General features: G+C 34.1%; 1 protein-coding gene across 3 annotated transcripts; it reads right to left on the bottom strand.

The window, feature by feature from the left end:
* Nucleotides 1-336: 336 nt before the first annotated feature.
* Nucleotides 337-12,044, bottom strand: LOC129265040 (SERTA domain-containing protein 2-like). 3 transcript variants are annotated; one of them, XM_064101839.1, is made up of 2 exons: nucleotides 11,905-12,044; nucleotides 337-7,675 (listed from the first exon to the last, which is right to left on the bottom strand). In XM_064101839.1, the coding sequence occupies exon 2, from the start codon at nucleotides 7,669-7,671 to the stop codon at nucleotides 6,670-6,672; it is 1,002 nt and encodes a 333-aa protein (XP_063957909.1). In that variant the 5' UTR covers nucleotides 7,672-7,675; nucleotides 11,905-12,044; the 3' UTR covers nucleotides 337-6,669. The 3 variants fall into 3 exon arrangements, with proteins under 3 accessions (XP_063957909.1, XP_063957910.1, XP_063957908.1); XM_064101840.1 differs by lacking the exon at nucleotides 11,905-12,044 and adding an exon at nucleotides 11,670-11,816; XM_064101838.1 differs by lacking the exon at nucleotides 11,905-12,044 and adding an exon at nucleotides 9,183-9,477.
* Between the last annotated feature and the right edge of the window lie 574 nt (nucleotides 12,045-12,618).

Raw genomic sequence — 12,618 nt, 5'->3', positions numbered from 1 at the left:
AAAAAACAACAACAAAGGTTCAGTAGAAGAAAAGGACAATATGTGGTCAAGAAAGAACATGGATATCTCCAAGTACAAACCCTCATTTGTCAATTTCACACTTGTTCGTCAAAACATGTCTTACACCTCATTTCTCTCATTATATACATCACTCACAATCTTAAATTCTTCTTCATGTAGTACCTCTGCAACGTCTTGAAAACTTCTTTCCCTCTCTCTGAACACATCCAAACTCCAATTCCCAAGGTATACCTAAAACCTCTCAACTCCTTTCTTACTCTAAAAAATAATTCTGATTACAATATACAATGCAAATGATTAAAGCACAATAACAGATTCTTTTTACAGAATTTCATCACACTTTTAATACATAAGTATTGAAAATTTTACAAAAAATGGACTGAAAGAATGATCCATAGTCTGAGCTGGAAAAAAGGAAAAGAGCTCTTGTAGATATCTATCTAGACATTTCTTCATTTTTGTTAGATAGAGAATCACATGAGTTTATAATGCAATCTGGTTTGGAGTCTAGGTAATGGCTGTAAGATTCTCTAAAACAAGTAATGCTAAAAATAAATTTGTTGTTCATCAGAAATGCATGATTTGGGCAGAGTTGTTTTCCATTAATGAATCTTATTGCCCCCTATAATTCCCAAGAAATATATTAAAATTGCCTTTGAGGTGAATAACCCCCTAACAACAAAGTTGTGTTCGATATATGTAGCTTCCAAACCAGACCATTATTACAATCAACATTGAAAATAAATTAAGATACAAATATAACTACTGTATGGAGATGTCAGAGAACAGAATGAAATAGAGAAATCTTTGAATTTACAGAATGTACAAACATAATATATACAAACAACTCATGAAAACATATGACCAAGGCTTCTCTCTATTTCCAATCTGTAGAAATGAATAATAAATTAATGTGGCTTTGAGAAACAATGGTTATTACCATCAAGCACACTTGATCACATCTTAATTCAGTTGTGTTTAAATTAAATAAATAGAAATATCTTATTGATCAACAATATGACAAAAATTAACATTCAAAATTAGCACGGTAATGTACACCTTGCTGCACTGGGAATGCCTCTCTATTGGTGATTATTATTTTTTTATTATTTTTAATACAAAATGGTGGATAAATTTGTTCATCTCTTGGCAAGTTGAATTACATTTGAACAAGTTCATTCATGCATGCCAGCAAATGAATACAGAGGATAAAGGACTAATCCTTGTTTTCATTACATATTACATTTAAATCATACACCTTGCATTTAAGATGGAAATTTGCACATTTCTCAAAATATCAAAATATACAAAGGTATTTAATGTGTAAGTTAATTTTGATTACGGCCCTATCAAGTATCAATTAAAGAAATCACTCAAATATAAAATTAATAACTTTCATGGTAATAAATTCAAACAATTTTGAATTTATTTTTTGGGAATTAAGTGGTTTGTAAAGAAGTTGTAAGGCAAGAGTTGTTAAACAACTGGATACAAAATGGAGTTTTAAAAAATGACGTCATTCTTTGGGATAAAAGGTATGGATTAAATGACAAAATGGTTCGCAGCATATTGAAATGTGTACAAAAAAGGCAATTCAGCAAATGCACATATTTAGACTCATTTGCTTTATTTATGGGAATGGCACAAACAATTCACTAGGAATCATTTTATTTATCATTATCATACCGTCCGCTAAAAAAAGTTGTTTGTAAGAGGTCTTAGGCAAGTAATAGTCTGTCATATGCAGTCTCAAGAGTCCCTTGCCTATCACAAGTATTTCAGGTTAAGCAAAATACTGAATCACAATAGGAAGGATACGTATCAAAATAAATTCACTTGGATGAAGTTTTTTTTCCAACTCTATGAACTACATGTAACAATGACATATATGGTACTTGCACACATTCCTAAAAGTACCAATATAATTCAGTTACAATAAGCACCATCTTTTGTACAATATTAGCCCTTCCTTGCACAGTTTAGTACTTTTCAGTCCTACTAATGCAAAGTGGTGTTGGCATTTACACAATACTTTGCAGCAAATAGAGAATGATTCCTCAATATTAGAGTAATAAAAAATGGATTTTGATATGATGATAAAAAGCAATTGAAAACATTACTGCAATGAAATATATTGCAATTCAAACATTCAATAAGACCTGCAGCACAACAGAAATACAGTTACATGACAGTGCTTATAAACTCAGACATTGTCAATGTATTAAGCTATTTTATAGCTCATATCAGCAGAATTATACATTTTCATGATTTTTATTACATTATCCAAGGGAAGATTTAAAAAATACAAATAGAGAAGTGTTGATATGTATTTATGGGCATGTCCAAATTATTTTGTTAGATTTGAGAAAACTACAATTTCCATTGTATTGTAGTTCAGGTAGGGATTGTATCACATCAAATATAAAATGAAAAACATAAGCATATACATGTGGAAACCTAGAACTATTGAAGACATCAAAAGGCTACATATAAATAATTTGGACTTGCCCTCCTCCTTCAGTGTAGTCCCAGTTAAAAACAATGTATCATACCACTATGCAATGATCTCCGCATCAAGAATTCTTACATTGGATTGGCAAGAAGAATTTGTCATAGATCTTGTCATTGATAAAAAACAAAAAAAAGTTTTAGCAAACTGGGTTGAGTGTTAATTCCAAGAAAGTATTCAATTGCATTGTTTAAAATGAAAATGATGAGGTGCTATGGGTTTTATTCAAATGAGAGTTTGGGACACTCTAATGCAGACATCACGTCTAACAAGACAGATAAGACATATAAAGTACGATACCAAACACATCACATGATTAGTAGGGAACAGGAAACAATAGTACCAAAATTCTCATCAAAATAATATCATTATCAACATTCAATAATTCATTAATATTTATACATGTAGATATCAAATTATAAATCATGATTATTCAAGCTGAGAGATGTATTATCGCTGAAATAAAATGTGAAGGAAATATAATCTAATTTGCTAAGTTACTTTATACTGACAATAGAAAAATTGTTCAAGATGTCAAGAACTGGAAATGGAAAGAGTTGAGATAAGATTAAGGACTAATTAAATTTATAAAATCTTTGTGACTAAAAAATGACAGGAGGGTCAAATTTCTCACCAAGGAAATTCATTTTAAACACAAATGGGCAAGGTATAACTTTTAAATGTTTCTTTCATCATTATTCAAAGGAAGCACAAGTGGATAAAAGATTGGATCCTTTTTAGTTACCTACAACAATGCTGCACATTAAAACATTTAATAGCACTCTGAGCTTAATAGATGATTTCAAGGTTAGCGTTGGTGTTGGTGTTGAGCATAATTTGGGCAATTTAACCAAGCTCAACACCTGATAATATCATTTCAAGCACCAGTCTCATTTCAAGTAAGGTGCTGTGACTGGTGTATATATCAGTTCAACACCAACACCAATTATAACACTGAACTTTAAATCACCCAAGGTATCTTCTATTGGTGGTACTTGTGCATGTTGTGTTACATAAAATATAATTGACAAGTTAATACCATGTGACATGTTGCCACATTCTGACCAAAAGCTTCAATCCAACAGTAATTGCACTTGACATATCGCGCTACTCCTGCAAGTCTGTCTTTCTTCTAAACTCAGGCCTACCCTATATACTTTATTTCAGATCATTTTTTTCACATGGATAATTGAAATCCTAATTCAGTAATAGTGTCACTAGATTTAATTCTGAATAAGAAATTCAATGGAAAATCATATTGTCTAAGTTATGTAGATCCCTTAACTTGGGCAGATAATAGCGAAGTTTCAGCCCTATTACTGCCTTATATTCTGTATTCAAGATTACTTACTCAAAGATTTGAACTGTATTCAAATTTGTTTGGATCCGTGATGGAACAATACAAAGCACATGTACATGAAGACGAGGATCAAATTCATGGTGGAATAAATATAAAATCAGACTCTTCAAGAGTCAGCTGTATTTCTTTCCCTCTTTCTTTCGTTCTTTCTTTCTTTTTTTTAGTTACAAATGTCAAATAATTTTTGTATAAAAATGAATTTCTATTGTAAGACTGGTAATCTTACAAAGAGATGTCATAAATTACCTCAATTAAATACTTCATTTACTCTCATAAAACTTCTGATATAAAATCTTGGCTCTTGTATTCAAAGAAGCCCAAATATTTGTTTTCATAGAAATTCTCCCTTAACATTATTACTGTACATGAATATACAACAATGTGAGCACCTATTTCAGTTGCCAGACATAACCCCCCCCCCTCAAATCCTATGAATTTCAAATTCAACTAAAGTGCAATAATGCTACATAAGCTTATCAATCAATATGCTGATTTCCAATAGCTACATTATTACTTATCTTGTCAGAGGGTTTTCTTATTATCGATTTCACACACATATGTCTGCTATACTGAGACATAAATTTCTACCTCTGAATACAAGAATGTCATTCAATGAATACAGTTCCTCTGAATTAGATCAGGTTCATGGTATATTGATCAATACCTATAAAGCCATGATAGAGCATCAACAAAATAAGATTGGCTTATGCTATATGGACAGATTTGTTCAGGAAAGAAAACTGGGAATTCCCCTATCTGATTTAATTCATGATAAGAGAATATTTAAATAAGGGCTGAGGTACTTTGCTAGTGTGATGTTACTTTTTCAGCATGATGTATTGCTAAATTTGTTGAGCAGGAAAAATGCAAAAAAAAAATCAACATTTTCCCCCAAAGTACAAAGGTCAACACTATCATGGATTATTCATTAATATTGAAATACAAAATCAGTGTCAGTCAATGAATTAGTCACTGATTTTTTTTTTTTAATCTGGATTGGGGTACCCATGCCACAGCAAACTTATGATGTAAGAGATAACTTTTCAGTAACATGTATAAAGCTATTATAAGTTTTGGAAAACCCAAACTACAACACATTGGCCCCCTGAGTTGGGTTCGACATGCAACAGGTTGCTATGAAAATAGGTCATGTGATTTCCTCAACTGGTTGCTAGGCCTCTTGTGAGTTAGACTGCGCCAGCCATAGTACATGAATACTTGTGAGTACTACATGAGGCCATAACAGGTTATATATATTTAACATATTTACAATCAAAATCCTTAGTCATGAGATCCATAAAGTGTTCAGATATCATTTTCATTTAAAACTGTGATCTTTTGGTAATGTGAGAAGCAGATTGCATCTCATACTGTATGTAGCATTCTGCAACTAAAGTAAACATTGATGATTGGAAAAACTTGTCTTTCATCCGTACTACATGGTGCATTTCATTCAATTTCAAAGGGCAACCAAATACTTTTGGGTGTAAGAATTTCACAATTACAATTTAGTTATTGAGATGTGATATTTAGGTTGTCTTTAAATAAGAGTAATAGACAACCATGTAAATGAATGGACTCCTGTTGTAGAGTACAGGATGTGCTCTATTAGCCTTCTACTTAACTAGAGATTTTATTATGCCTCAGCGTTTGACATAGACTGAAGCCTAGCAAAGCTCCTGTATCATAACGCCCATTATGTAGAGCAACCGCCATGAGCAAAGAGAGAGAGAGAGAGAGAAAGATAGGGAGAGATGGGAGCTAGCAGGAGCGAAGAACCCCAGTGATCTTTCATGAATTATTGATGAATTTGCTGAAGCTACCTCCATAGGCTTTACATCTGTACAGACAAATTCTTGAGCATAGAACAGGAAGACATTTTATACAGGAGAACTAATGATCAATTTATAAATTCTCTAGACATCTATAAGTAAAGAAATACAGAGAAATTGTGAATATTACATGTATGTTTAGATTGTAAAACATAATATCAGTAGCTTTTCTAGACAAGATAATTTCTTAGACACTGATTTAGTTTTTCAGATATCAGAAATCAAGGTCTTTTTTGTGGAGAAGATTTTATCTATTTGTCTGGGATGGATGTTCAATGGATGTAAAGCCTCAGAAAAATATTCTGTAAAAAGTTACAATTAACTATGGAAAATAAACCCACCTGGTTGTTCTTTCTAGATCGAAACCAAACCGAAAGGGAAGATAATTGAAAAGGAAACATGTATGGTTGGAGGACGAGGTGAAATAAATTGGCCTCGTTGAATCATGGAAGAGACAAAGAAGGTGGGTTGGAGAAAGACACAAAGTCCTTGACTACACTAGTTATACTCTATTATAAAAGATTTCAATGCCATTCATTCAGTGTGTGCATGTGATTTCAAACAAAGAACTTAGAACTACAAGCTAAAATATACTGGCACACGAGTGTATCTTTTTGATCTAGCCATTTCATAAAATTTACCTATAGATCAACATTTTACCTAATTAACTTTCCTTTACATGTACCCCAATTCTCTTTCTTTCTTTCAATATATCTATTACAGGAAGACGACTTCTCTCATATAAATATCTAGTTAACACTTTAAAAAACCTGAGTTGTATTCAATTCTTCCATGTCTCATATTTTGATCCAGCTGCTCTTTTATAACTTCCCATCTTCTCTGACAACTGAAATAAGTGCTCACTTCTATATTTCTATTCTTACAATATTTTCAGTAAAAAAGTTCTGCATAACTTATATAAAATATATAAAAATACTCTGGTGAATTCACATGCCGACATCAACCAGTATGTGCATAATTTGATCCAGTTCATCAACATGCATGAGGTCACTGCGGCAGTTACCCTGAGCCCCCGTTGAGGAGACGTCTAACCCCGCCATATCCCCCTGGAAAGACCTGATCCAGTCCTCTGAGTTAGAAGACGGTGATGGGGGTTTGGGGTTAGGGTTGGGTGTATGGGTTGGAATGAATGGAGAGGCTAGATCAAAGTCATACAGTGAGACATCAATGTCTTCAAAGATCTCATCACCAAACTCCATGATGTCTGTACTGGCAGCATTCAGAGTAGGAGTAGTGGTCATGTCCAAGCAAGAGTTGATTTCCTGTTTGATAGTATCTCTTGAGAGTTTGTCCGTCAGTCTTGTCAACGTGTTCGTTGGTTGAGGAGCTGTATCTAGGTGGCTTGGCATAGTGGTTTTATTGGCAATTGATGGGAGGCAATTGTTATTTTCATGGCTTACATCTGTTTTTGCTGTTTCTACACTGTCTGCTTGCAATCTACTGTCGCTCAACGACAGGGAACATTTGTCTGCCAAAGGTTGTGCACACCTCTGCACAGCAGGGCACGTGTTCTCACTACTGGCTCGACTTCTCTCATTTAAACATCCTCTAGATTCTGCAGGACTAGAACTAGAATTATTACTGCTATCATGGCTGGATGGAATGCTCTCCTTGTTCGGTGCGTCCATACAGAGCGGTTGGTTAGAGATCAACATAGACACTCTCGAACAGTCATAGTGGCGACCTTCTGCCCGAAGCTCCCGCTCAATATGCCGCAGTGTGTTGCATATGAGCACTGAACGGCGTAAAGGTGGTTCAATCTGCTGGCGAGACATCTGGAGTTTGCAAGCAGAGAGGTTGAGCACACACTGACGCTGTAAGGTGTAAGAGCAAACCTGAGAACAGGTTGCCAAGCGATGGCTCCCTTCCACGCCATCTTCACCATCATCCCTCTTCCTCTTGGTGCCGGTCCCTACCAGCCCAGGCATTGATCTGAAATGACAACATAAACAAACATACATACATTAATCATTAAGTCAATAAATCTATTAAAAAAAATTAAAAAAAATGGGAAAACATTTGAAAATAAATGAAAATACAAATATATTAAAAACCATTTCGACATTATGGTTCAATATCAATTCAATAGAATTCCATACATATCAAGATAATTTTGAAATGAATGGAAATAGTATGTCACTAAAGATTGCTATCACACTTATACTATGAAAAAAGCAGTGATATTTGGAAAACAAATAACATCCAATAGGCCTACATTTATCTCCATAACAATACAAACTCATAACTATGCCCTGACTTTGAATGAAGCAACCAAAGCTGTTTAGTAAATATGTTAAATACACAGCAAACCTGCCATCCAAAGTACAATTTGCATTGAGTAGAGAACGAACTACGGTACATATCATCTGCAGCAGGTCAAGGGCTGAAGCTCAGCAGTATAGAAATACCAGTTTACCTCCTTACATATATGGGTCAGTGTCAACATACTGACCATGTACTCAATGTTCAGTGCTGTTTGACCAAAAGACTGCTCTTGACTTCTATATTACCTTAGTCAATCTTCATACTTGATTGCTTTTTACCCATACTGCTTTCATTTCTTTCTGCCTGATATTATGATCAAGCTTGCTACATGATCATTTTAGACTCTAACAATAACTTAATTTTTCATGATCAAATGCTGCCTCATTATCACATTTATCCTATTTGTGCAGGCCTAACATAAAGGTTGAAAAATAATGCACTACAAACAAAGATTTAATATTACACAATGAGTATATATGTTTTAAAGATACATTGATAAACCTAAAGCCTATACATGTACATGCTTAAATGTACATGTTTAATAGTATGCCTGTTCTACCAGGCCTTGTTCCTATTTCCATGATTCTACAGATGACTGAGAGGCTATTTATTATGTTACTAGCCTATATTAAAAAGATTCAAACTAGAATACATTCAGGACTTGCTTACGAAGCTTTTTCTTCATAAATTATTACTCATTTGTGTATGGTGTGGTAAGCATATATTTCTGCATGTAGGCCCTACATGTAATCCTTGCCATTTAAGTCTTGTCTGAAGTAATTGTTGCTCATATGCAAACATATCTAGAGTACTTCTCTGACTGATCATTACAGGAAAACATCATCAGGAAGAATAAATATTGTTACTATCATTTAAAAACATTATATGGGCTTAAAGTACTTCCCACACACAACATTCATAGACAGATAAACTTGCAACCCAAAAGTTACATTAAGAATTCAATGACAGGAGGTGCAAATTGATGTTTTTTTCATAATTCTGAAATAAATTATTTTATCTTGCTACAACCTAATTATGCTTGGGTAAAATCGATTAAGACCAAGATCTTAATACCTGTTAACAATTAAATCATCATTAAAAATTGTTTAATTTGCCATGGGTCTATGGGTCTGACCAGGATAATAATCATCTAGGTGAAGAAATAAACACTTACAATCAGTGAAGTAATGCAAACATTGAGAAATAAAGCAGAGAGTTCTTCATCAGGAGAATCAAATTAGAATGAGTACCATCCATGTATAACAAGAGATTAATTCCAATCCCAGGAGTTTGGGAAGCACCAACATGACAATTAATCCTATCCAATGATATCCTTTGCTCTCTATGTGATACAACTGCACAGGAGAGAGATAAAGAACAAGTTCCACTCATGACGACTCACTTGCGAATGTTCTACTATTCTGCTTTTGCCCTGAACTATAAAGACAAGTAAAGCTGTTGCTCTTGCTCATGCGCTAGCTGTAGCAGTAGAACTCCTACACAATTCACGGTAACAGACAACTACGTACAATGGATAGATCTAGTCTCTCAATACAGACCTTTTGATGCCATGGGTGCAATATGAAAAACTATCAAAAACCTGCAGAACAAAGACATACACCTCTTGCCCTTGCAAGTTTGGTATTTCTTACATACTGTGGGTACTGCATTTTAAAAGGGTTTATGGCATGCCTACAACTATGATATAACTAAATGTTAAACTGGTAGTTCAGACAAGAGAATCTGATGAACTCATTTTAGTGATGTAACCAGAGTCTGTGAATTCCAAGAATAGTTGGTGGCATACAGCAAAGACGTGCAAGGGCCTACACACTGTCTATCTTACACACTTATAACACACACCCTTACCTATGCGGGTTAAAACGCAGAACCGACTGACTGACGTAGAGAGGATTATGTAGTGTGATGGAAATATGAATATATATTTTGGCTGTGACTTCTTGTTTTTTGGCGTGTGCCTGGCATGTGACAATCTAGTCATCAGCTCAGAAACTAGAGCGTCACACAGCCGTCTATAAGGTTGAAGAAAGTCGTCTCACTCAGCTCAGCTTTCAATAAGTCAAGCCCAACATTAAAAAAAAAAAAACACCATGGAAAACATTGAACATCAGTAGAGTTCAGTATACAATATCTCTTGTCAACTGTAATTAATACACAGTATACACAAACACAAAAACCATTCTTTAAAGTTTAATCTTAATTAGGGACTCACTGCCTATGATTTCTTTAGCTACACGTATGTCTCAGATTCATGCAGATCTAGGTATCCATGACAATTCAACTAGGGGAAAAGAACCATTTCTCAATGTTTGCCTCACTACAGCTTTCAATATGCTCTTTCAAGTAATTTCACCAGTCAATATCACTCTGATACTCATTATGTCAGATTAAACATCAATTCATGTTGTAATACTTGATGCACTAAAATAGATAAATCAAATGTGACTGGATCTAGCAAAACTTCTGTTTGAGGTTTCTACATAATGAGAAAGAGATGAGCATTTAACATTATATTCATGTGCATTTAAAAAAAATGAAAAGTTGCAAACATGTGTCTGTTTTGGTACATGTGCAACAAACTTTATAACAATGTGCTCAATATGTTTTTCCTTCATGAAATAATTTAATGATTATAACATAATACTTTGCCACTAGTTGATGATCCAAAGCATTTATAAAGCACCATATTTCTTTTAAAATGTTGATATGCGCAGGCTCATCCAATTCAGCTAATTACAAATATGCTGAAATAATAGTCTTCAGTTGTTAGCTGTATCTCTTTTTGGAACCAATCTTTTCAAACAATATTTCCAGTTTTAATTACTTTTAATCTGACATCTACTTTATTTGTTTTAAATGTAGAAACAGACAAGGTCACTTTGATTGCAGCCTGTAGGCCTAGATTGTGAGACTATACCAGCTGTAACCTATAGATCTATGCACTCTGGATGAGGACTGATCTGGGAACCTACATGCATATCTGAAGTACAAAGAAGGGGAAGTCCCATCCTTACAAACCATCAACACCTTGATTTGATTAAATTTATTGAAATATTGCCACAACATCATGACCCAATGGGTCTGGGTTCCACTTCGTCCTGTCCAGGAACAATGTAGCAACTCCTAAACAAGTCATCTATCTATGACTCATCTTAAATCATATAACATGCACTATGACTAACATAACTCAGATTGATTCAACATGTCTTGTAGGCATATCAATGCATTGTCAGGTTTTTTCCCCCATTTTACATGAAGAGTAGTACCGGTATATCTTCTTAGAATGTTGGTCCATGTCAACTTTGAGAAACATTGAGCTAATCTAATTAGAGTTTAGAATATTGAAAAGTACCAACTCAAATTTTAGTCATACATGTACGTTTGTACTAACTTAAAAGTAAAACCCCAAGGTAATAGTGTCAATATGTCCATCTATAATCTTACAAAAGAAAGTGAAAAGATTTTGAAGATATCAAAACATACCAATTTTTAAATTATCACACAAAACACAGAGCAAAGCAGAGGAAAATGATTGAAGTAAACAGAAATCTAGAGTAAATCCCCAAGGTAATAGTGTCAATATGTCCATCTATAATCTTACAAAAGAAAGTGAAAAGATTTTGAAGATATCAAAACATACCAATTTTTAAATTATCACACAAAACACAGAGCAAAGCGGAGGAAAATGATTGAAGTAAACAGAAATCTAGAGTAAATCCCAAATGTTATAACTGAGAAAAAGAAGTCCGATAGGAACGAGAGTTGCAACGGTAAATGAAATCAGACAAATCTGACAAAAGCAAAGTTCATCCTACACATAGGGAAATTATACGGACACTTGCGCAAAGGGAGAGAAGGAAAAAGAGGAAAAGTACCTGACGAGAGAACAAGAGAGAACACGCACGTTGAATTATCGGGGAAGTTGATTCCTGTTTGTGAACTGGTAATAATGAAATAGCACACAAGCCAGAGTTGCTATTATATTCACCAGTGGAGAGTTGTGTCAACATAGAATGAAACTATTATCAGTGAATTACACCACTCATTGCATACACACTCGCCTACTCGCGTGCGCACTGGCCAATTGTGAAACAAGGTAATGAACTGATAGGGAACTATTACTTCATATGGAGGGGAAGTTTGTTAGAAGCCCCGGGAAATCGAAGTATAGTCATGAATTTGAATCTAGGAATATGAGCTCACTGGAGGTAGTTTTCTATTTTTCATCTCGCCCTTATTTCTACATCAAGGACATGTAAAGCTTTATCTTTCAAAAGAACTTCTCAAACTTCCAAATGTTATCAATCCCAAGTTAATACGATTTTCCGTGCACCAGTATTGTATTTGTAGTTATCTAACTGCAGCATTGCAGTGTATTTTGCCTATGATATGAATTTAAAACAAAACATAGGTGAGAATCTTTCATTCACTATTGTAAAATGGTGCAGGCAAGTTCATTCAGGGGTTCATTTTAAATAATTTCAATTTTCTTCAGCCTACATCAGTATATGATATTTGATGTGATAAAACACTTCTTTTGTAACAGGTCTGATTGCCTAGCTATGGTACAACTTTATCATATTTTTGCA

This window comes from Lytechinus pictus, chromosome 7, assembly GCF_037042905.1.
Source record: "Lytechinus pictus isolate F3 Inbred chromosome 7, Lp3.0, whole genome shotgun sequence".
In the NCBI taxonomy this organism is placed as follows: Eukaryota; Metazoa; Echinodermata; class Echinoidea; order Temnopleuroida; family Toxopneustidae; genus Lytechinus; species Lytechinus pictus.
Note: the sequence above shows the minus strand (reverse complement) of the source record. Positions and strands in the feature narration are given on the sequence as shown.

Coding starts and splice junctions, on each gene's coding strand:
- LOC129265040 (XM_064101839.1), bottom strand. CDS start 7,671: ATGCCTGGGCTGGTAGGGACCGGCACCAAGAGGAAGAGGGATGATGGT.